Source organism: Prinia subflava, chromosome 22 (assembly GCF_021018805.1).
Source record: "Prinia subflava isolate CZ2003 ecotype Zambia chromosome 22, Cam_Psub_1.2, whole genome shotgun sequence".
In the NCBI taxonomy this organism is placed as follows: Eukaryota; Metazoa; Chordata; class Aves; order Passeriformes; family Cisticolidae; genus Prinia; species Prinia subflava.
Window position 1 is genome coordinate 6894843 of NC_086268.1, and position 22075 is coordinate 6916917.

General features: G+C 47.2%; 1 protein-coding gene across 4 annotated transcripts in view; it reads left to right on the forward strand.

Moving 5' to 3' along the window:
- Positions 1–22075, forward strand: part of TMEM45B (transmembrane protein 45B) — a 46466-nt gene that overhangs the window by 23083 nt on the left and 1308 nt on the right. Inside the window, exons 2-7 of one of the 4 annotated variants that reach the window (XM_063417712.1) lie at positions 6204–6293; positions 11341–11560; positions 18839–19040; positions 19537–19749; positions 20755–20939; positions 21901–22046. In XM_063417712.1, the coding sequence (XP_063273782.1) occupies positions 11522–11560; positions 18839–19040; positions 19537–19749; positions 20755–20939; positions 21901–22046 (785 nt within the window). In that variant the 5' untranslated portion in view covers positions 6204–6293; positions 11341–11521. Of the gene's footprint in view, positions 1–6203; positions 6294–11011; positions 11133–11340; positions 11561–12410; positions 12545–18838; positions 19041–19536; positions 19750–20754; positions 20940–21900; positions 22047–22075 lie in introns of those variants that run through there. The other 3 variants (XM_063417713.1, XM_063417714.1, XM_063417716.1) reach the window with 3 other exon arrangements.

The following is a 22075-nucleotide window of genomic DNA, read 5'->3' on the forward strand; positions in this document are numbered from 1 at the left end:
GCATATGTTTGGGAAGACACCAGCAATTGTACGTGCAGGGAGTGAGGATGATAGGAGAGAGACAGAGGGGTTGTGAAATAAGATGAGAGTGAAAGACTTGGCAAAAATGCTGGCTTGCTGCATTTGTCCTCCTTGGAGATGAGAAGAAAGGGTTTCCAAAACTGTGGCTTCGAGCTGTGTTACCAAAAGTTGGTTGAGGCCTCCTTACTGTGCATTTTTATTGATCTGGCTTCAGGAAATGAACACATAAAAAGAGCCCAGGGCACTATAGAAATGATTCAGCACTTTTCCTATATTCAATGTGATACTTCAAATATTTATTGAGGGACAGACACCAGGTGCTCGCACTCTGCTGTGATGGTAAACTGGACTAACTTCATCGGGTGTGAAAAATTATGCAAAATTTCTGGGCTTTGCATAATTGCTCTTCAGAGCTTCTCCCTTGGCACCTGTGGGGGTATCTCCATGCTAGCTCTGTTTAATGGCCTGAACTACAATGGCCTGAACTTTGGGGCTTGGAAGATGGGGAAAATTATCCAAGTCAAGGCAGATTTGATGGGTCCTTTTAAAGCTCAAGCAGAGCTGGGTGAGAAGGGTGTTATAAAAACACTAGATAGTATTGTGACTGAACCCTCTGTCTCCTACTAGGCTGAAAATGTGCAACAATCCCAGAATATCAGCTGTTTTAGCTGATTTCCAGGGTTTTCTCTGAGCCAGGGCAGCATGGCTTTGAGGGCATGGGAAAGGAACATGGTCAGTGCCCTTGGCATTTCCAAGTACCTTCAGGTGAAACCCCTCTGTGGCAGCAGCTACTAAAATGTGAGTCAGCTACAGGCTGTCTTTCCTGTAAGAGCTGAAAAAAACATGGTAGGCAGGCGGTTTTGTCCCTTTCCAGGGTGAAAACTCCTCAGACAGGTGATGGAGGATGGACAGGTGATGGATGGAGCCTCTGCGGCTGGAAGGGGAACCTGAGACTGCTCCTTTCCCTGCTTATGCTTGGCTGGAATTTGTGTTTCCCAGATCTCAGTAAGCTAAAAGTATTTATAAAGGTAATTCAGTGGCTTTGTGGGATATCTTGAGGCAAAAGTTTCTTGACATCCCTTTCTCCTTTTATTGAAGTTAATTAACTTTATTAATCAGCAAGGTTCTGGTCCCCACACTGCATTCATGTACTTCCCTCATTCCCTGGAGGCAAACTGGGGGTTGTGGCAATTTTTCCTCTCTGGCATAAAGTTCCAGATAAAAACCTGCTGAATTCTTCCATACTTTTTTTTTTTTTTTTTAAACAAAACTGTTGTTTGGATGAAGCCAATGCTCAAAAGATTGAAACAGTTCTGCTTTCAAATGGTGAAAAGCCGTTCTTTGCTCACTTGGGGCAAAAGGGGGGAAAAGCAAAGCTATTACAGCCACAGAAAGAAATAACTGGGGTTGAAATGTGGAAGAGTCCTGATTTGAAAGCACTGTCAAGAAGAAAAGTAGATAATGAGTCTCAAGGGCAAAGGAAAATACAGTAGTGAGTAGCGTCCTGGCTGTCTCTTGGCAGAAGGTGAAGGAGGAAGATAAGAGTGGACACTGCTGGGGTTTGGGTACCAGAATGGGGAGACAGGAAAAATCCACACTGAGAAACAAAGAAATTAAGATTTGGGCTTATGAAGTAATGAGGATGCTTCATTGCTACTGAAGTTCAAGCAAAGCTAAGAGTCCTTCAAAGTAAAACTTTCAAATTATTTCTCTCTGGGTGGTCTTTTGACAAGGGCCTGGATTGACAGGACACAGGGGAATGGTTTTAAACCAAAGAGTGTAAGTATAGGTTGAATATGAGAAAGAAATCCTTCCCTGTGAGGGTGGTGAGGCCCTGGCATAGGATGCTCAGAGAAGCTGTGGCTGCCCCGTCGCTGGAAGTGTCCAAGGCCAGGCTGGACAGGGCCTGGAGCAGCCTGGGACAGTGGAAGGTAAGTCCACACACGGTCCTTTCTAACCCAAACCATTCCACGAACCTTTCCCATTCGTATCAGCACAGAAATCCACAGGGAACCACTGCTTCCTTCAGTCCTCTCAGCTCTACCAGCACATCCCACCCTCATAAAGGAATTCAATAAAAACGTGGGGAAAGGGGCAAAAGTGAGGAACCAACACAAGGAATTTTGCTCCACATATAGGGAAAGATCTTGAACATGCCACTGGCGTGTTGCTGCAGACAGCTTAAGCCAAGAGAAAATTCTTTGGCAGTGACATCAATTCAGCAGTAAGTAATGCATTTTCTAGGGCTGAGATTCAATTTAAGGTCTCTCCAGTGAATGGAATTATTGAATGGCACTTGAAAAAAAAAATCCAACAAATGAGACTTAGCATTTAGCTATTGTCAGCCCATAATTTAAAAGTGGAGGTGTTTCCCCTGTTTTTCCACTTGAACTGTGGTTTATGTACTGAAGTCTGCTAGAACTGCCTTGAACTTGGCTTTCTCTGTCAGCCCCATCCAACAAACACAGAAAATTGGTGATGAGAATTGATGATGGTTTTAGTGCTGGGTGACTCATCCAGGCCTCTGAGGATCTTTAGCCTCACCACATTCACTTACAAACTGCGACCCAGCAGAGACTCCAAACTCACTGAACACCAAGAAAAGGGACAATTTTGGGCTGTGCACCTTTGAAAAATATAGCACAGAACAATCTTTTTTTTTTTTTTTCTGCTCAACAGTGCATCTTTCAGCAGTCAGTGTTTTACAGCCTCCCTAAACTGAAATCTGCCTGCAGAGGTCTGGTTTAATAAGCCACAGCAAATCTCTCCTCCAGAATTTGTCACAGTTTTCCCTCTACAAAAAAAAAAAAAAAAAAAAAAAAAAAAAAAAAAAAAAAAAAAAAAAAAAAAAAATTTGCTGTAATTTTACAGGAAGCTCTCACTGCCTATGAATTAAAAGTAGCCTGAATAATGGTCTGGTGAAAAGGCAGTAAAAAATGGTTTCATACTAGCAAGGCAAGGCCTTGAAAGTTTATTTTCTTGCTGAGTGACTGGATAGGCAAAGCCAATCTCCAAAGGTTTCCTTGCTGGTGATGCAGCTCTGAGGATTGCCAAGCACATACCTAACAGAGGACTACTTTTCTAAAAATAGTAATTAAGTCATTAACTCTATCCCCCTGTCTTAGTCCAAATGAGTCTGGAGTGGTGGGAAAAGATGAGGGGATGGCACTGAGCACTTCTCACAGTTCTGTCCTCTTGTCTCCTGCAGATGAAGGCTTGGAGCGAACCTGCTGTTGACACCATCATATCCTCATCCTTAAATATGCTGTGGTTTAGGCAAAGGGGGGAAATGGGGAGAACCTCAGATTTGGGTTGTTTTGGGTGATGTATATGATTTTGGCATTGGGTTTGGAGAGTGTGCTGTGCCATGTGGGTGACCTGAGTCTACCTCTGACTGGGAAATGGGGTTTCATCTCATTGCTGTTTGAAAATTACTTCTTTAATCAAAACTGGTCGTCTTGACTGCAGCAAAGGGGAAGAGAGAGAGAGGTTAAGCAGCAGCACCTCCTAGGTCTGTCTGGCCATGGTGAGGTCATCCCTGGTGATGCTCTGTAGGTTTCTCTCCTCTGCGTGTCTGCTGGTGGATTGAGATGGATTTCTAGTGGATTCAGATGTTTTGCTGTGGTCTGCAGGTGGATTGAGAGCGGGCACAAGGTGTGCTGGAGGCTTTCCCTGGACAATCCCCAGTTCTACAGTGACATCTCTGTGTCACTTAACCTCTGAGCAATGTGAGACCTGGCCACTGAAGGCTTCTGACCTGGCAAACTGGGCCTGAAAAATCCATATCTTGGTCCAAGTCAGAACCAGAAGTCCTTCAGACAGGTTTAGGAGGGCCTGGTTCCGAGCCAATGCAGCCTCTGCCTTTGGAGAGAGTAATGTGAGGTACAGTTGGAATACATAATCCCAGACATAATCCTTCAGGTTGAGGTTAGAGCACTGCATGGGACAGGACCAAGACGTAGAAGCAGTTTCCATAGCTGAGCTTCAACCCACTCCCAATGTGCCTTATCTTCATCTCACACTGTATCTATTCACATGCAATCAAAAGCAGAGGGGTTAGGGATTAAACCTGCTCTGACTTATCCTGGGGGAAGCAAGAGCTGGGTGTAGAGTGTTTGTTTTGGGTGTTTGTGTCATGGCAGAGAAAGAGGAGGCTTCAGTGTGAAGTGGCTGTGAGGTAAAGTACAACCCAGCTTCATGCTGGGGCTCAGCTTTATTACACAAGTCATCTCTAATGCTTCCTCTTTTTTTTTGGTGGCTGCTATGAACACTGTAAGTGGAAATTCTGGGCAAAAATTATAATGCTACTGCCAGGATTAGATCAAAATAAAATAGGAAAACCCCATTTAGGAATCAACTACCATTTGTTAATTCATCTCGTTGCCATGGACCCCATTTTTCGTGGTTTGTGGAATAGTTTGGATAAAAAGAGGGTGGGATGAGGGAAGAAATTTGCTTAAAAAGTAAGTCAAAGGCTCCAATATGTGTTCTTGGCTGGTTAAATTCAAGATGAAGATTTGAGGCGTCCCGTGGGACCTCGCTTTCACAGCTCCCCCCTAATCCTCTGGAAATCGCCTGTTACCTACAGCTGTTGGGTCACCAGATGAACTATTTGTTCAATTATTCTTGGCCGTGCTGGCCCAGGCTGCCTCAAAGCTGCTGGCTCCAGCCCTCGGCCCACTTCAATCGCCTCCGGAGGAGCCCCAGCCCGTTTGAAGCCCTCCGTCCTGCTCGCAAGAGCTCCTCCACTCCCTCCCCCGCGTCCCTTTTTATCTCCGACATCCCCGAGAGCGGCCGGCAATGCTCCCACGGCGGCAGGGGCGGGCTGGCTGCTGTCGGAGCGCCGGAGCGAGAAAATAATTATAAATGAAAGAGAGAAGATTAGCAGAGGCTGCTGCGACAAATGCTGCCGAAATGGTTTGTGGAGCGGCGGCGGTCCCTTCTAACGGGAGCACTCGGCTGCAGCTGCCGTCCCTATGGCGATGCCGAGAGACGCGGGTCCCGCTGGGATCCCGGAATGAAAGCCTAAAACCTGGCAAACCACAGCTCAGGGGGATGAGATGATGGACTGGGGCAGCTTCACCAGTCCATACAAATGGATTGCTAATTAGCACATTTTTTTTCCACCTTTGTCTGTCCCCTTTGCCTCTATCTCCCAGTCAGAAGTGTTCACAGCCGCATAATAAATGGATCACAGCTGCGGAAAGATGGCTCTTGCCTGGCTCTAGGAATCCTCAGAGTTCACATTGCAGGGGATCTGGGTCTTCAGCCTGTCTGAGAGGTCATGAAGTTCCTTAGTGGTTTGTCCTGGTTTCAGGAAAAGCCCCATTTCAGTTTACCAAACTTCCGCCTCTTTAACCAAATGGTTAGGACAGCACATCACAGTTAACCAGAAATTCTGGGTGCACAGGACATGCAGGAAAAACCTTGGCGGTATTCAGATGAGACCTGAAATAGCTGATTATTCATGAAAGGATGGCAGATGGCTTTAGGAAGCTGTTCCTGATGGGTGCGAGGCTGAAGGCATCCCACACATCTGCCAATGCGTGGAGTATTTCCAGTCACAAGAAGCACATGGACAAGAGGAGCTGTTCTGCTTTAGGCTGTTCAGCTCCTGGGGTGGTTGACTTGGAGGGTAAATTCACCACGATGGCCAAGGCAGTGGTGCTACATGGTAAATAGGAAGGTCACAGGGCTGGATATGCTGCTGACAATCTCTGGAAAGCTAAATGTGGGAAGAGTGCAGGCAATGGGCTTTAAAGGCTTGCAGAGAAATGATGGAAAATAGGGAGCTGGGTGATAGATCTGGAAGAGCTGCCTGAGCTGAGCACCCCCTTTTCAGCAGGCTGATGCCCCATCCCTGGAAGCACCCAAGTTTGGATGTGGCCTTGAGCAACCTGGTGCAGTGGAAGGTGTCTCTGTCCAGGGCAGGGGAGAAGAATTAGATGATCTTTAAGGCCCGTTTCAAACCAAACCATTCTGTGGTTCTATGATTGAGCTCTCAGTGACCATGCTGACCCTGGGATGACAGTCTTGCTCACATGAAGGCAGAGCAGCAGAACAAGAAGAGGCAAAGATGACAACAGAATCCTTGTCTTCTCAGCTATCCAGCCCTTTGCTAACCAGAGGGAATAGCAGATTGGGCCCTGATAATACTCTAATCATCAGCTTTTACATTACAGGCAGCATCAGAGTTTTCTTCTCTTGGAGCTGTGGGGAACCCCTGCCTTGACAGCCGAGGCATAGCCAAAGCTTGGTTATCCCATGGAATTGTGAGTTGTTAGTGTTTCTCTCTTCTTCCAGACTCCAGCTTTGCCCCGGTGAACAGAGGTGTCACCTGTGTCACTGTCAGAAGGGGTACAGGACAAGGAGAAATGTTTTGATGATATGTGCTTCCCTTTGAGTTCATAGAATCCTAAAATGAATGGGTTGGGTTGGAAGAGACCTTAGGGACCACCTTGTTCCAACAGTCTCCCTCAGGCAGGGACACCTTCCACTATCCCGGGTGCTCCAAGCCCCGTCCAACTTGGCCTTAGACACCTTCAGGGATAGAATAGCCACAGCTTCTCTGGGTACCCTGCACCAGGGTCTCCCCACCCTCACAGAGAAGAATTTCTTCCTAATAGCCAATCTAACCTTCTCTCTTTCCGTTTGAAGCCCACATGTCTGTGTTTCCCCCATCTGGGAGTTGCAGCACCAGGGCAGAGGCACTGCAGCACTCTCTGCTTTGCTTCAGGTTTCTGAAGTCAAAAGTCAAACCTCACCACGTCTCCATCCCCCTTCCAACCCCCCTCGTACCTCCCCCCACCTCCCACCTCTTCTCCCTCCAGCACCCCCAGCTCTTCCAGCTGCTCCCCACATCTCCCGAGTCCCATAATTGCTACGGAAAAATGTCAGAACACATCCCCGGCCCGGCCCTGTCCCCGGCCGGGTGCCCCGGACAGGCTGGCCCGACACATCCCGCCCGCCACTTTGAAGTCCCCGGCCGCTCCCGGCGGGGACAGCTGGGCCGTGCCACAATCCCCTCGGCCCTTTGGGCTAAGCCGGGCGTTTTAAAATAGCACCCCCCCCCCCCCCCCCTGCCCGACGGTGACAACTGCACCATTATTTCAGACGCTGTTTATGGCCCCGCGGCGTAACCGGAACCCGCGGAGGAGAGATGGAGGTGCAGGGGGGGAAGGCAGCGGCCCTGAGTGGGTTTCACCCTAATTAGCAGCTCCCTTGTTTCTCACCGGGTGCTGGAAAACTCATCCATGCACATAAAATCTGCAGCAGCAAAGAGATCCGTGGTGAAAACTGGCATTTTGTCACAATCCTTATTTTTTAAAGGATGGTTTGAACCCTTTACATTTGTTTCAGGACTCCCCAAAAGGCAATTCTACCTCCTTTCTGGAAAAGAGATGCTGCCAAGTGAGTTGGGAATTGCCTTGGGTAATGCCTGTCCTTGTGCCTCAGTTTCCCCACTGGCAAAACAGGGATGTGATGTCTGGTATGACCCCGGGAAAGTGGAGGAAGGAAGGACCTGGGACAGAGCTGGTCTTGAAACCAGAGCTGCTCACACCTGGAGCTGGGCACCCAAAAAACGCCAAAATGGGGCTGCAGCCCCTGCGCGCGCGCACGCACACACACACACACACACACCCCCCCCCCCCCCCCCACACACACACACACACACACACCTCCCAAGCCTTCACGCTCGCACCGCGGCGCATCCCTCTGTGCTGGAATGGGATCCTTTCCGTGAGCCCTCAGCACCACCTAGTGTTCCCAAATATCCTCGGGTTCCGTTCTGCGCATCCGGGACATGTCTGGGCACCGCGCGACAGCGGTCCCCGAGGCTGCGACAGCATCCCACAGCCCGACATCCACATGGAACCCTCCAACCCCCCTCTCTTCAGCTGTTCAACACCACGAATCCTCAGTGCAAGCTCTCAGGTGTGAAGGATGCTCCCAAAAACTTCAGCACCTGCTTCCAAAAGCATCCTTCTCTATGGGGATGAATTTACAGGGAAGGTTTGAACTTGCGCTTCTTCCCTGACTCTAGGTATCGGGGGGGGGGGGGGGGGGGGGGGGTTGTTTGTTGTTGTTTTTGTTGTTGTTGTTTTGGGGTTTTGGTGGGGTTGTTTGTTTGTTTGTTGTGGTGGGTTTTGGTTGGTTGGTTGTTTGTTGGGTGTATTTTTTATGGTAATTCAACTTTGAGGACTGAAAATTAAATGAAAGGTAGCAAAAATTATAAATGTTTGCTTGGGAAAGATAGTTGGAGCAGGAGTGCTGGAGAGGAGGATAAGAGGAGGGAAGATTGTAAAGATGATGACTACAAGGAGGAAAAATAATTAAATATCAGTATGGATTACACTTCCCAGTTCTAATTTCAAAAGCCAGGGGCTCAGTGTTAACATGTCAAGGCGATGAACTGATTTTCTCTCTTCAAATGAAACTACCCACCGCATCTGAACCTTCTGGTCTCTCACAGCTTCATGTCCCCAGTAATCTCACCATCACTCAGAGATATTTCTTCCAGCTCCAGGTGCTGAAGATGAATTAATTCCTTCCCCCAAATTCCTCTTTCTTTGTTAGGTGGTCTGGGTACGGGTAGCAAGGCCCAGCCTGGCTGGGGAGGTGATATTCCTCCCTCTGCCACTGAGATGTGCCCTTGCTCCATCGTTGCTGAGTGGCAGCTGGATGAAGGGGGAAATCCCCAAATCAAACCTCCCAGGATGTGAAGATTTAATTTTGCCTGTCTCCCAGGGACAGTGTTAATGGCACAGCCCTGAGGTCTGCCCAGCTCTCCTGAACTTCTCCCAGATGAGTCACTCTCCATATGAGGTGTTTTAGGGGAGCATTTCCTTGCCTTATGACTTTTTTTTTTTTTAAACTGCTCATCAGCTGTGAGTTATTTTTTATCCTGTTAAAATTTCCCACAGAGTTTGGCCACCTTGTGCTTCCTTTTAGGTGCTGTTGTTTTCATCTTTAACCTTCACCATCTCTCCCTGAACCTTCCTCTCTGTTGCCTGTCACTGTCTTCTCATGCTCTGCCTTCTCTTTCTCTTCTTCTTTTGTCTGGCTACACAAATTTCCTTTTCTGTCCCTTATTAATACTTTTTCTGTGTCCAAGCATGCTACTGTTCTGGCAATCAGCTGGCACTGATGCAGTTGGAATCACATCGGGGCTGACCCCTCCCTGCCTTTATTTATTTCTTGCCTGTTCTTATCCAGCTGGGGTCTTGGATCTTTTCACAAGAGTTGTAACAGAAACACTTCTGGGGGTTGTTTTTGCTTATGTCACCTTTCCTTGCCCAATTCTGCCCCAAAGCAGTCCCTTTTCCCCAAGGCTGGGCACAGATGCTGTTTGCTCTCCTACAGATGTGCCGTACTGGATTTATTCATCTCCTCCTTTTGCCATCTGGCAGATTCATTCCTTGACCTCTTTGTGTGGGAACAGGCCATTTGCAAGAATTGGGTCACGTTTTGGGCAGAGTCTGCTGGGTCCTTGTCATCTCCCCAGGGCACTTTGCACTCCCCATCTTTCTGTATGTCAATTGAAGTGCCCCACGGAGAGAAATAAATTTAGGTGATGGTACTGTGGAGCAGCTGCAGGTCTCTGCCCCTTGTCCTGTTCCAAAGTACTTCAGCATCACTGGGAATCTGGGTTGCATACGATGGGTGAGCACTCAGGTGACAACACTGAGATGGGAGGATGCTGTGAGGGATCATTCCCCAGGTATCAGGAAGGCTTAGGGAGGTGCCACCAGGATGTGGCTCACTTAGAAATGGGAGTATCTAAGTATAAAACCTTTTGCCTGCATTAAACAGGCAAGTTTTGTGGGTGCAGGAGGAGGGGAAGGAAAACAAGACATCATCATTTTGGTTGGAAAATACATCGATATTGCATCAAGGGACCAGACAAATATCTGTGTCTGGCCAGCATGCCAGCTTGCTTTCCCATTTTCCTGCCTCTTAAAATTGCCTGTGCAACTCCTCTCTCCAGATATGTGGCCACGTGGGAAATGACTCCTTCACCCATCCCCTCTGCCAGCACAGGAAAATGAGGGAACTAATTTCCTGGCTCTGACACTCCATCCTTTCCCCCATTTCTCTGAGCTGTTTGTTCTGAGCTCTCTCTGAGCATCACTCCCACGGCACTCTCCATCCTGCATCCCAAGCTGCCTCCATGGAGACTGCAGGTATTGTCTAACCAGACAGCATACTGAGATGATTCCTGGAGAAGCAAACTCCTGTTTTCTTGGTCATTCCTAGCTTTGCATATTGATGTGAAGAGTCTGCCAGCGTGTTATTTGCTGCAAGATCTCCTATGGATATGTTTAGAAGCTGCAGCTCTGTGTGAGATAAGTAGGGAGAAAATAGACATCAGGAGGTGGAAAATTAGAGATGGGCAGGACACAAAAGAGGTTCTTTGAGACCTCAAAAATTCCTAGAATAGGAATTCTGATTTTTTTTTTCCAGGACTGATTCCATGGAAAGGCAATAAGGTTTAGAAAAGTTGCAGATCAGGACTGTTTTTTTAGGCTGGATGTGCTGTGGTGGCCAGAATTCCCACCTCCAGTGGTAGCCCAGTGCCTGTAGATGGTGAAAGCCTGAACAGGACACAGGTTTGAAGAATTTACAGCCTTTACATGTTGTTTCAAGGCTGTCTAAGGAACTGTGAAGGTTTTAAGAGTGGCTGAGCTCTAGGAAGTTATGGCTGTAAGTTGATGTCAGATTTTGATGTGTCTTATCAGGAAATTACTGTTCAGGACCACTTGGAAATGAGACATTCTGCTTGGGTTCTGCGTAACCCCAGATCAGGGATGGACTTTACTACAATAAATACACACAGTTCTTTGTTTCCTTGGAGTAAGATCCACCCCCCTACACACCCCATGATTTTGTTCTGCAAATATTTGAAGGTGCAAATTTCCTGGTAGCCAAGAAACACCAACATGACTCGGCAGAGCTTTGGGTGGGAACAAGCTCCCATTTCAGAGTCAGGTTTAACTAAAGGTTTAGTTTTTAGCTAAACTCAGACTTTCTTCTGTAACAGCTACAACAACTTCATCACTCGTGACCAAGACTTTTCCATTGCATTTTTGGGGTCTCATTTGCTTTTTTGGGTATCCCTTGGGGTTTTTTTCATGAACTTGTAGCAACTCTCAAGATAAATAATTCTTATTTTTTCCCAGGCTCTCTATCTCAACAGTTGTTTTCCTTCCATTTATTCCTCAGCCTCAGTTTTGGGGAGTAGTTTTCTGGGGGTAAATCCTTCTGTGTGCCTGGAGCACAGTGAGTATAAACCCCTTGATTAATTCTGATTTATTCCAGGGTTTGTGGGATACAAAACATCATCAAGCTCCTGGGACATTTGTGAAACAATTTAATGAAGAGACAAGAAATACCTGCAGCTTGGCTTTTGCCTCTGGAAAATTTGATTTATCTCACCTGAAAAATACAGAGGGTTTGGGCATCCAGCCCCACCACTGATAAAGGAGACGATGACTCTGGGATGCTTCCTCCCTTCCAGCAGCACTTACCTCTCTGGGAGGTGAGAAAGGATGGATTCATTGATAATTATTTATTATTTAAGAACTCATCTGTTTAAACAACATTGTGGGACAAGGAGAGGGAATAGATTTGATGTCAATAAATAGAAATAATAATATAATAATAGAAGAAAAAGACAGGGTTGGCAGACAGCACTTCTAAACCTCAAGTCATTTATAAATCAGGGTGGATATATTTAAAACAATAAAATCCAGCTTTCTTACTACAAATTCCCTGTGCAGGTGTAGTTGCTCCCAATGCTGTAAGTAGCTGCACTGCTCCCTAAAAGTGACTAAAACCCAGGGCTGGAGTACAGAAGGCCCTGTCAGAGTTTCCTTTACAAATAGCCGTAATAACACTTCCCTCCCTCCCAAGGGTGTCATGAGTGTTAATTATTTAACATTTGTAAAGCACTTGCAGGACAGGAGATGAAAGTGGAAAGTATTATTAAGGATAAACTTGGTTTTATAGGAGGGCTTGTCAGAAAATTGTATTTGGAGTTGAAATATGGGTTATGAGTGAGGATCCTAGGAGAGGCATCCATCAAACCTGGGAAGCATGGAAAACGGAAAATGAAGTGCTTTGAAGGAGTTAATCCAGTTAATAATTAATGCAATGTTTTGAGGATGAGGGGTACAGGCATCTGGGTTTGGGGGGTTAATGCCCACACAGCTCCCTTGTATCCCACCCTGCATGGGGAACTCTGATGGAAGGAAATTTTATCATTGTACAGAATCTGAGAAAATTAAGATCTGGAGGGGGAAAGCCTTGAGACAGCCAGAATTCAGCAAATCATAGATTACTTTTGTGGGAGAAAACTGGAAATTAAAGCACCCGGTGTGCCCAGGAGTGGGTGATTTCTGTGCCCAGGGTCACCTTTCCCTCCCAGCTGGGGTTTGGGAGGCAGGTAGGAGGCGGGTGCCACAGGCAGGGGAGGAGCACAGATCACCTGGCAGCAGGTGCAGCACCAGGATCACCAGGACAGGTAAGGCTCTGCTGACAAGGGCTGGCACAGGGAGGGGGGAGCTCACCCCACACCATGGGATGGGAACAGATGCCCTGCCTGCCCTCTGTGGACCCTTCAGTTTGGCATCCAAACTCCTCAGGGAGAGAAGAGAGGGTGGGTGAACCACTGCTTCCCTTAGGAAAGCAAACCTGTGGGAGATTTAACTGTCCCCAGCCCCCCAAGGTGTCCCCCTGCTCTGAGGTCCCCATGGAGGGGCTCACAGGTGATTTGCTGCTATCCCTGCTGGGCTGGGAGGCAATGGGGCAGCCCAGCAAGCCCGCAGCAACTTTTTCCAAGGAGGAAGTTGAAAAATAAACATGATAAGGGGGGCCCTAAAGCAGGCAGAGGTGAGAGCAGGGCAGCCTGGAGGCAGTAGGGCCCCAGAACCCCCTTGCCACTCTGCAAGGAGCCCTTGCTGGCTCCCTGCTCCACTCCCAGCCAAATTAAATGCAAACCCTCTGTCTCACAGCCAAACCAAAATTGCTGCTGCATGCACTGAACCAAAAACTCCTTCTCCACCTACCTCTACCCACAGAAATGCCTAGAAAAGTCACTTCTAGTGCCTAAAACCTCACAGATTGGATTCATAGAGTCCAAGAATGGTTTGGGTTGGAAGGGACCTTAAAGCTCATCTCGTGCCACCTCCCTTGCTGTGGGCAGAGCCACCTCTGCTGCAGGGGAAGGGTTTTTTCCTTCTTTCTTCTTTTCCTTCTTTCATTCTTTTCCTTCTTTCCTTCTTTCCTTCTTTCCTTCTTTCCTTCTTTCCTTCTTTCCTTCTTTCCTTCTTTCCTTCTTTCCTTCTGTCCTTCTTTCCTTCTTCCCTTCTTTCCTTCTTTCCTTCTTCCCTTCTTTCCTTCTTCCCTTCTTCCTAACAGCTTGTCATTAAAAAATTACCAATCTCTCACCTTGGCAGCACAGGGTGCAATGGTCATTGTAATAATAGCAGCACTTCCATTTAGCTCCAGGTGCTTGTGGAGGGAGGTGTTGGGGACCACAGCTCTGGGATACCCAGGGGCAAGCTGTGGTACTCAGCAGGCTTAGGGTTTTGTGTTTGATGGATATTTTGGGTATATATTGCAACAGAAATAGTTTTAATCCTTTGTCTTGGATAGTTTTCCTTGAGGGATGTTAAAGACACACAGTGTTTAACCTGTGTCACATTCTGGGGCAGTTGGGACAATTTGAGGACAAGCATTCTCTGTTCTGTAAAATGCCCAGAGAAGTTGTGAAATTCAGCAAAGTTGTGGATTTTCCACCCCTGGAAGAGTTCAAGGTCAGGTTGGATGGGACTTGGAGCAGCCTGGTCCAGTGGAAGGTGTCCCTCCACCCCGAATTCCCTCCAACCCCAACTGTTCTGTGATTCTAGGATTCTGTAAATACTGGTTTTTGTGGCATTTTTTGATGATGATAATGCTGAATGTATTTTGAGTTGGTACCTGTGAGGGGATATTGGAGTCAGAGCTGCCCCAGAACACATCATGGAGCAAGGGAGGCAGTTCAGGGCACAGATGGCACTCATCCCTTTGGAAAGCACTTTAATCTTTTTACCATTACGTAGAGGCAAAGAAAAATGGCTTTTGAGATGGTAAAGTGCATTCCCCCAACAGATAATTTTTAAAGTCAGACCTCACTGTCTTAAAACCACAAATGAATAAATGCAGGTCACAAGAGAAAGAATGACAAAGTGCCCATTCTGAGCCCCTGTAATTAGCCTTTGGCTAATTTATTTTATTTCTCAGCTTTCTTTGCTGGGATGTAGCTTCTTGCTGCTTCCCTGATGGCAGGGCTCAAAGCAAGGATGGGGATGGAGAATCCAAACCAAGGGCTTATAAAACAGGAGACAAACGGTGGCAGCATAAGGAAGAGGAAGCAGAGAACTGTATAACCTCTCTGTCATTAGTTTTTATATCTCTCTCCCTCAGTGTCTCTTTCCAGGTGAATCCATTGTGTCTATTAAATAGACCTCTAGTCCAGCATCCTGAATTTAAAGCTTTCATCCCTGTTTGAACTTCCATGTTGAATTTTCCCATTTCAGGAGTATGGATTATCTCAGCTTGTGTTCTCTGCCTGCAGCTCCTGCAGTACCTGATGGTTCTTCACATACTTGCTGGCAACTGAGCCTAATAGTTTCCAATGATGATGATAATTTTTTAACCTAAGTCCAAACCCCTTATGGACCCTTTAGAGGCAGAAATGTTGCTTTTCTGCTTTTGAGGCTGCAGCTGAGCTCACCAGTATGAGGAAGATGATTGCTCAGTGTCACTGTTAACACTCCCTGCTGCAGACAGAGGCAGAGGGAAGAGAGAACCCAGGATAATGGGATGAAATGGTTCAGAGTGTGGTTTTAGCCTGACGTTAATGCATTAGGGATCCAGCTCCTGCGGGAGTTAATGGAAGTGCTGCTATGATTATAAGTGCCTCCGCAGATGAACAAGATAATGCTGGTAATGAGTGAGGCAGAAGAGGCTACAGGAGAGCTTATCACTGTCAGTGATGCCTCTCCTGATACCTTTTGGTTGTCTCCTGCCATCTCTCTGTCCTCCCCTGTGTCTGCACCACTGCTGTCCCCATCAGGTGCCGGATTTGGGCTGTGGGGTTATCTTGTATTGAGGGGAACACTCAGAGGACATGCAAGAGAGGAAAGGGGATGACTGAGGATGTTTTTTTAAGTACAGCACCTCAGCTGCTGTCAGTCTTTAGGTCTGGGTTTGATGTGCAGCTGCAGATTCAACAGAGGAGCCCTCTGGAAGGCTGGAAATAGCTTAATTATCTCCAGATAATCAGTGGCAGACTCCAGACACATCTCCAGACACATCTCAGTGGCATTCCCCACCTCAGCCTGAGCTCAGCCTGGGTGGTTTTTTTGCAAGTCAAGACATTTCTTCTCTTTTCTGAGTCAGCTGTTCTGTGGGGACCTTCCCTGTCACCCACAGATGCTGTGAGAGACAAGCACAGGTCCTACAGTGAGCAAACCAACTCTGGTGTGTCTGAACTGCCTGATTCACACAGGTTAAAGGGCAAAGTTAAATGTAGGGGTGATGGCTATCAGCTCTTCCCACTGGTGAACTTTAGACTGTAATTTCCTTGCTGGGGAAAATGGAAGTGATCCCCTGACTGAGACTCTTATCAATGGACTTAAAAACAACAACAACAACAACAACAAAAAACACAAACAAAAAACACCCACAAAAACACTCAGGAAACCAAATAAGACATTTGGAATAGTAAAATGGCCCAGGTTTTGGCTAAAAAGAGAGTTTGTGGCTGCCAGGGTAGTGTGAAAAGGAGGTGAAAGCCTAATCAGGCTCTAAGGCTCCCTACCCTTACCATCCTCCAGATGCCTCCCCAGCTGGTTGGGTGCATTAGCCATAAAGCAAGAAAAAACAAGCTCCTCTGGGAGGTGATAAGAGCAGATGAAACAGTAAATCATTAAGCAGGCAGGCACAGCCTAGGGCACCATAATAAAAAAGGGGCAAAGAACACGAATGACAAGCCAGCAGGGACATGGAGGTGTTGCCAAACATGGCTGGGTGATGAGGGAAGGGACAAGGTCACGTTCAGCAGGGATGCCCTGAGATGGTGGCTGTGGCCACCAACACCAGCAGCCACTGGCCCTTCAGCCAGCCTTCAGCTTGTTCTTTTCCCTGCTGGTTGTAAGCATGTCTCACTTCGGAGCTACAGGGATAAACAAGAGCTCTTCGCCTTAGGGCACAAACATAACTGTGGTTGGTTTTTTTCCCTTGTGCTTACCCATTGCATGTTTTCAGAGGAGGAAGAGAAGCAGGAGAAATAGTTTTGCTGGTCACATGTCCCAGCTGAGCCATGTGCTCCCTGCTATCAGGCAGGAATGAAGACCAGCATCCCCAAAAGAGTCCCCATCACCCCCTGAGCTCAGCCCAGATCCCATAAGCACTGTAAGGTGGTTGTGCACACTCCGTTTAGCTGAACTTTTAGTTGTGATTGATCAGGGTATCCTTTAGGTCATCGCAGTTTGACTGCATCTATCTCAGGTGGAAAACCGTCAGGCCTCACTTTATATCAGCCTTTAATATGTAACTGCAAGAGCTACAATATTTATATTTGACTGTATATTGCTATGTTATAATTATATTGCATGTCATAATTATAGCATTAATACAGCAAGATACGGCTGCAATCCTTCTTGTTGTGGTATTCTGGGATGGGTTTGGTTCTGTTTCCAGTTATTACCCTGATATTTTACCATCCCTTCTTGTACCTAATGTAAATTTCCCGTTTCAGTTTAAAGCCATTACTCCCATTTCATGTATATGATGAGATTCTCTACTCACCCAGAAAATACAGATTTTTCAGCCCTCTCCATGGCTTGGGAATGCTGCTCCCTTCATCAGAGGGGAACAGGTGGATGCTCCCATTCCCCAATTGCCCCTTTCAAGGGACTACAAAGATGATTGTGTTAACCCACTGGACTGTGCCAGCCCTGCTGGTAAACAGCATCTTGCTTTGATTTTCTGTTTAATTACTCCATGCACCCATTGTCAATAAATCTTCCCTTTTAAGTAATGAAATAAGGCAGAACCCTGCAGTGCTAATAGTGACCTGCAAAGCTGCCAGCTCATACCATGCCTTTTCCATGCACAGCTTTTCCACTCTTGGATTAAATCCCCCCTAAATTCCTCTTCATGAACCCACCAGGATAGCTCAGAGGTGCTTGGTGAAGACAGGATGGAAACCAGCCTGGTAGCACTGCAGGGCCATCAGCCCCGTGTGCTGCCATGTGTGGCTGCATGTTCCTGGGGTGATGTTTGCACATGGAGCCAATGTTTGCTTAGCTCGAGCTGTTGGATTAACTGTTGGGTTAAACCTGCTCAGATCAGGTAGGTTGATTGCAGGTATTTAGGAGATTAGTTTTGACCCAGTGGATTTTCCTGCTCAGAGACAGACTCCTCTAGGAGATGGTATCTGCACCAGCCATGGACTTCTAGGGGTGAAACAAGGGGTCCCTGGGACAAACCAACCTGAAATCAGATATTAATAAAGCCAAAGAAACAACTCCCTTTCCCCAAGGCTGACAGCAGCAGCTCATGTATAACCCCACATGCAAATTATCCCTTGTGCAACAGCAGAATAAGGACATTTTCAGCAAGTGGGGACTGAAGTCAAAATGCTGCTGAGGAAGGCAGTTCCAGGATAATCAGGATGTCTGAGATAGGGAGGTCAGATCCAGCTCCAAACCATTTAACTCCTGCTGTGTGGAAGGACAGCATCCACTCCACAAGGCAGATGGTATCTGCCCAGTGTTAAGTGTGGATTGGCACAGAGAAGTTACTAAACAGAGAAGGAAGTCCTGGGCACCAGCAGCACAGCCTTTGTTATCAGTTATAACATTCCTAATTGCCCAGCCTGACACCACCTCACACCAAGACAACCCTCAAACATATGGTTGAGGCCACATGAAAAAGCTGACCAGTTCTCAACCTAATTAAGCAAACAGCACACAGGAGCTGGCTGGGTTTAATTGCTGTAATCCTCCCATGAAATGGGTTCCCCAGCATCCTGCAAACCATGCCTGTGTGCACTCCTGCACAGAGGCTCCAGGAGCTTGCTGCAAGTCCTGGTTTAGGGGTGCTCAGGAGAGGGAATAAGGAGTGTGAGCAGGTCAGGATCCAGGGAACACTTGATTTGTTTGCCCAAACCCACAATGTTTTGTTTCATGCAGCTTTTGGGATATTTTTGAAGGTATATTTTTAACAAACTGCTTTGGTTTATGGAATAGCTGCCCCTCTTCCATGGCCTGAAATAATTCCAGAGATTTTAAAAAATTTTGGGCTTTGCACACCACTTCTGTGGTTGCTCATGGAGCTAAAGAAACACTCTGCTGTTCACCCCTAGACCTTCCTCTTTTACCTGTGTATTATCTCTCCTATATGGTCCTGAAAATCCCACCCTGCCCTGGTCCGCAGCAGATCCTTATGCTTACACTTGCAGAAGAGCAAGAAAAGCAGGACCTACTGCTGAGAGGGATCCTTGGAATTAAAGGTTCAGGCTGGGATGCGTCAGACATTGCAGCAGATTTGAGCCTTTTTGAAACAACTGTGGCTTTTTTTGACATTTCCTAATCTTGGGGCAAGGACCTCAGAGAGGTCGCAGGGGTTCCTAGTGCTTGTTCCTATTCCCATGTGCTTGGTCAAGCCTACTCCAGTCCTCCCTGAAAGGAAAACCCTATTTTTCCCAGTGTTATGTCAAATAACTTGTGTCAGTTGAATAATGACATTGTTTTTCTTTGCCTTGTAGTCAGAGGAGGTTGACAGGATGGCGAATTTTAAGGGTCATGCGCTTCCAGGCAGTTTCTTCCTGCTCTTTGGACTCTGGTGGTCGGTGAAATATCCACTGCAGTATCTCAGCCAGAAAGTAAATAAGAAATCCCACAGGACTTACTGTTTCCAGCGTGTGGATGCCATTGAAGGGGGGATCAAAATCCTCTTTTCTCTAATAGGTAAGGGTTATATTTCACTTCCTATGTCAGTATTCACCTAGCCTGTAGAGATGACTGTACAGGAGCCCTGACTGCAGAGAAACTGGTCTAGATGTGGAAGGATCAGAGAATCTTTATGGCTGGAGAAGACCTCTTAGATCATTGTCCAACCGCTAACCACTGCCAGGTCCACCATTAAACCATGAACCTGAGCACCACATCTACTTGTTTTTGAACACTTCCAAGTATGGTGATTCCAGCACTCCCCTGGGCAGCCTGGATGCATCCTTGATGTCTATCTTGACTTGATCTCTGGTAAAGTTTGATGTGGAAAAGTAAGTCTCATGCCGCTTCCCAAAGCTGAGCTGCCATTAAACACAGGCCTGATTTTTCCATCCAGTCTTTTCTCCCTAATGCGAACTCACCAGTTCCTGCTTCAGAGCCCCCAGCAGCAAGGAGTAGTCTCGACCATTGCAAGTAAACCCCCAGAAACTCCATGCTCTTGGGTGTCCTGCAGGGATGCTGGCGGAGCAGTTCGTCCCCGATGGCCCCCATTTGTACCTGTACGTCGGGGAGAAGCACGACTGGGTGAAGCTGATGAACTGGCAGCACACCACCATGTACCTCTTCTATGGCCTCTCTGGGCTGGTCGACGTCCTCACCTACATCTCCCAGGCGGTGCCGCAGGGTCTGGATCGCCTTATGTTGGCAGTGGCCGTGTTCGTTGAAGGTTGGTAGAAAGTGGTGCTTAATTTGGGGAGGGATATTGGGGACCAAGTCAGAGAAGGGCTAAAATTTGCCTGAACAAGATATGGCTCCAGATGCCTCTGGAGTAGGGGATATATTATGGCAGGCTGGGATGGAATATGGCAAATGCAGTCACAGATAGGTTCTGGTTTGGGATTTCTGGGGCTACTGCAGTGCAGAGCAGCAGAATGAGGTTCCTTCTTATGATAAATGGCTGGTGGACTCTGCATTCCTCTGCCATCCACAGGCTGTTCTCCCACCCCACATTTCCCCTGAGAGCCATTAATTGCACTGCAGGCATCATTAGCCTCATCTGCTTGCATGGCACATGGCAAGTTGAAGTGATTTATTTCAGCTTCAGCACATCATGAATATCATTCTGTCCTCAGACTGCCTTGCAGCCAGGATTCCAGACCCCTCTTGGATCGTAGAATCATATAAAGACTTGACTTGGGAGGAAGCTTAAAGATCATCTAGTTCAAACACTGTCCCATGGGAAAAGAAGGTCTTGTTTATATAGAGCCCTCCTTAATGAAGGCACAACTCCTGTTACTTTTCCGTCCCCAATCACAGCAGTTTCTGAGGCAGCAGCAGCAGGGGCAGCTCCACATGCACAGTTTGGCATGTAAGACCAGGAAATAATTTACAGCTCCCAGAAAATGGTGAAGTTTAGCAACAAGAAAGAAGGACACAGCAGAAGTCTGGCTAGAAGAGAAGGGTCATCTGAAGAGGTGATGGCACAGATGTGGGAAGAACACTACCCTGTCCTTGATCACTGTATTGCTCAGATCCTCCTACCCCAAGGTTGGGCATCTCATCCTTCCAGGATGCTGGGATGCTAGCAAGCCTAGGGGTTGGTTCTGTGTGGAAAGTCCCTTCTTTCCATGATGGCCCATCTCAGTTTGCCATCCAGGCAGGTGATTTACTCAACTTGGGGCCACAGCCATTGTTGTTAATGCTGCTCTGAGCAGGGTTCGTGTTTTGGCAGGTTGTCTCTTCTATTACCACGTCCTTAACCGCCCCATGTTGGACCAGCACATCCACTCCCTGCTGCTCATCACCATCTTTGCCGGGGCTGGCAGCATCCTGCTGGAGGTTTTCCTGCGTGACAACATTGTCCTGGAGATGTTCCGAGCTGGCATCACCATCGTCCAGGGAACGTGGTTCTGGCAGGTCCGTCCTGCCTCCCCAGGGCAACGAAGCAAAAGGAAAACAGGGCAACAAGTTGTACATCACCCGTCAATCACATGTCTCCCAAGGATTATTTTGCCAGGCTCACTTCATAAATGGCTCATAACCCAGAATGAAAATTTACTTATCACAGGTCATCTCTGATGGCTGCTCCTGCTGCAAGAGCTGTTTGTTTTGGCTTATTGCTTCTCCAGGGGGAAGAGTGAAAGCAAGTGAGCAACATTTTGCAGTACCTAACGACCAAGTACTAATTGCTTAATGTGTCTAATGCTCCCTGCATTAGACATTCCTCTAGTTTAGTGAAAAGATACAAACCCCACCAGCAATAAAACGGCTGAGTTAAAGTACAGCTGCTTGTTTTGGTAGGAGTTGGAAAAGCAAAGAAATCAGTTGGAGATAATTGCTCTCAAAACTAAGCTCTCAATAAAAAGCCAAAACCACCCACCCAAACAAGAAACCAAACCAAACCAACCAACCAACCAAAAACAAACAAAAAACCAACCAAAACAAGCACCTCAAAACCAAACCACTTTACCTTCTCTCTTTCAAGGCTGCACTAGCTCAAACCAGCCTTTATTCAAACTAGGCTGAGCTTATAAAATACTAAATCTGGGGTTTTTAAAGGGTGGCTTGGAGTTTGGAATGCTGAGGGACAATTGTGTCTGAATATCGAACAGAAAAAGTGGTATCTTGGGCACAGATTGGCTTTGTGAGGCCTCTCATTGCAAGGATGGACTTCACTCTCTCAGCAAAACCCTCTGTCCTGGTCAGGGCTCAAGTTCCTCAGTCACTACTGAGGTGGTGGTGAATAAAGGTAACTCTCTGTGAGGGTGACGAGGCTCTGGCACAGGTTGTTTAAGGTCCCTTCCAAACCAAACCATTCTGGGATTCTATATTTTTTTTTCCCAACATAATTTTTCCACCAACTTCTTGTTCCACCCAGATCGGTGTTGTGCTCTTCCAGCCATGGGGAGGTCCAGTGTGGGATGAGAATGACCACAGCAACATCATGTTCCTCACCATGTGCTTTTTCTGGCACTGGGCAGCTGCTGTGGCCATCCTGGCTGTGAACTACACCCTCGCTTACTGGTATGGCTGGGACAGGGGCTGGGACAGGA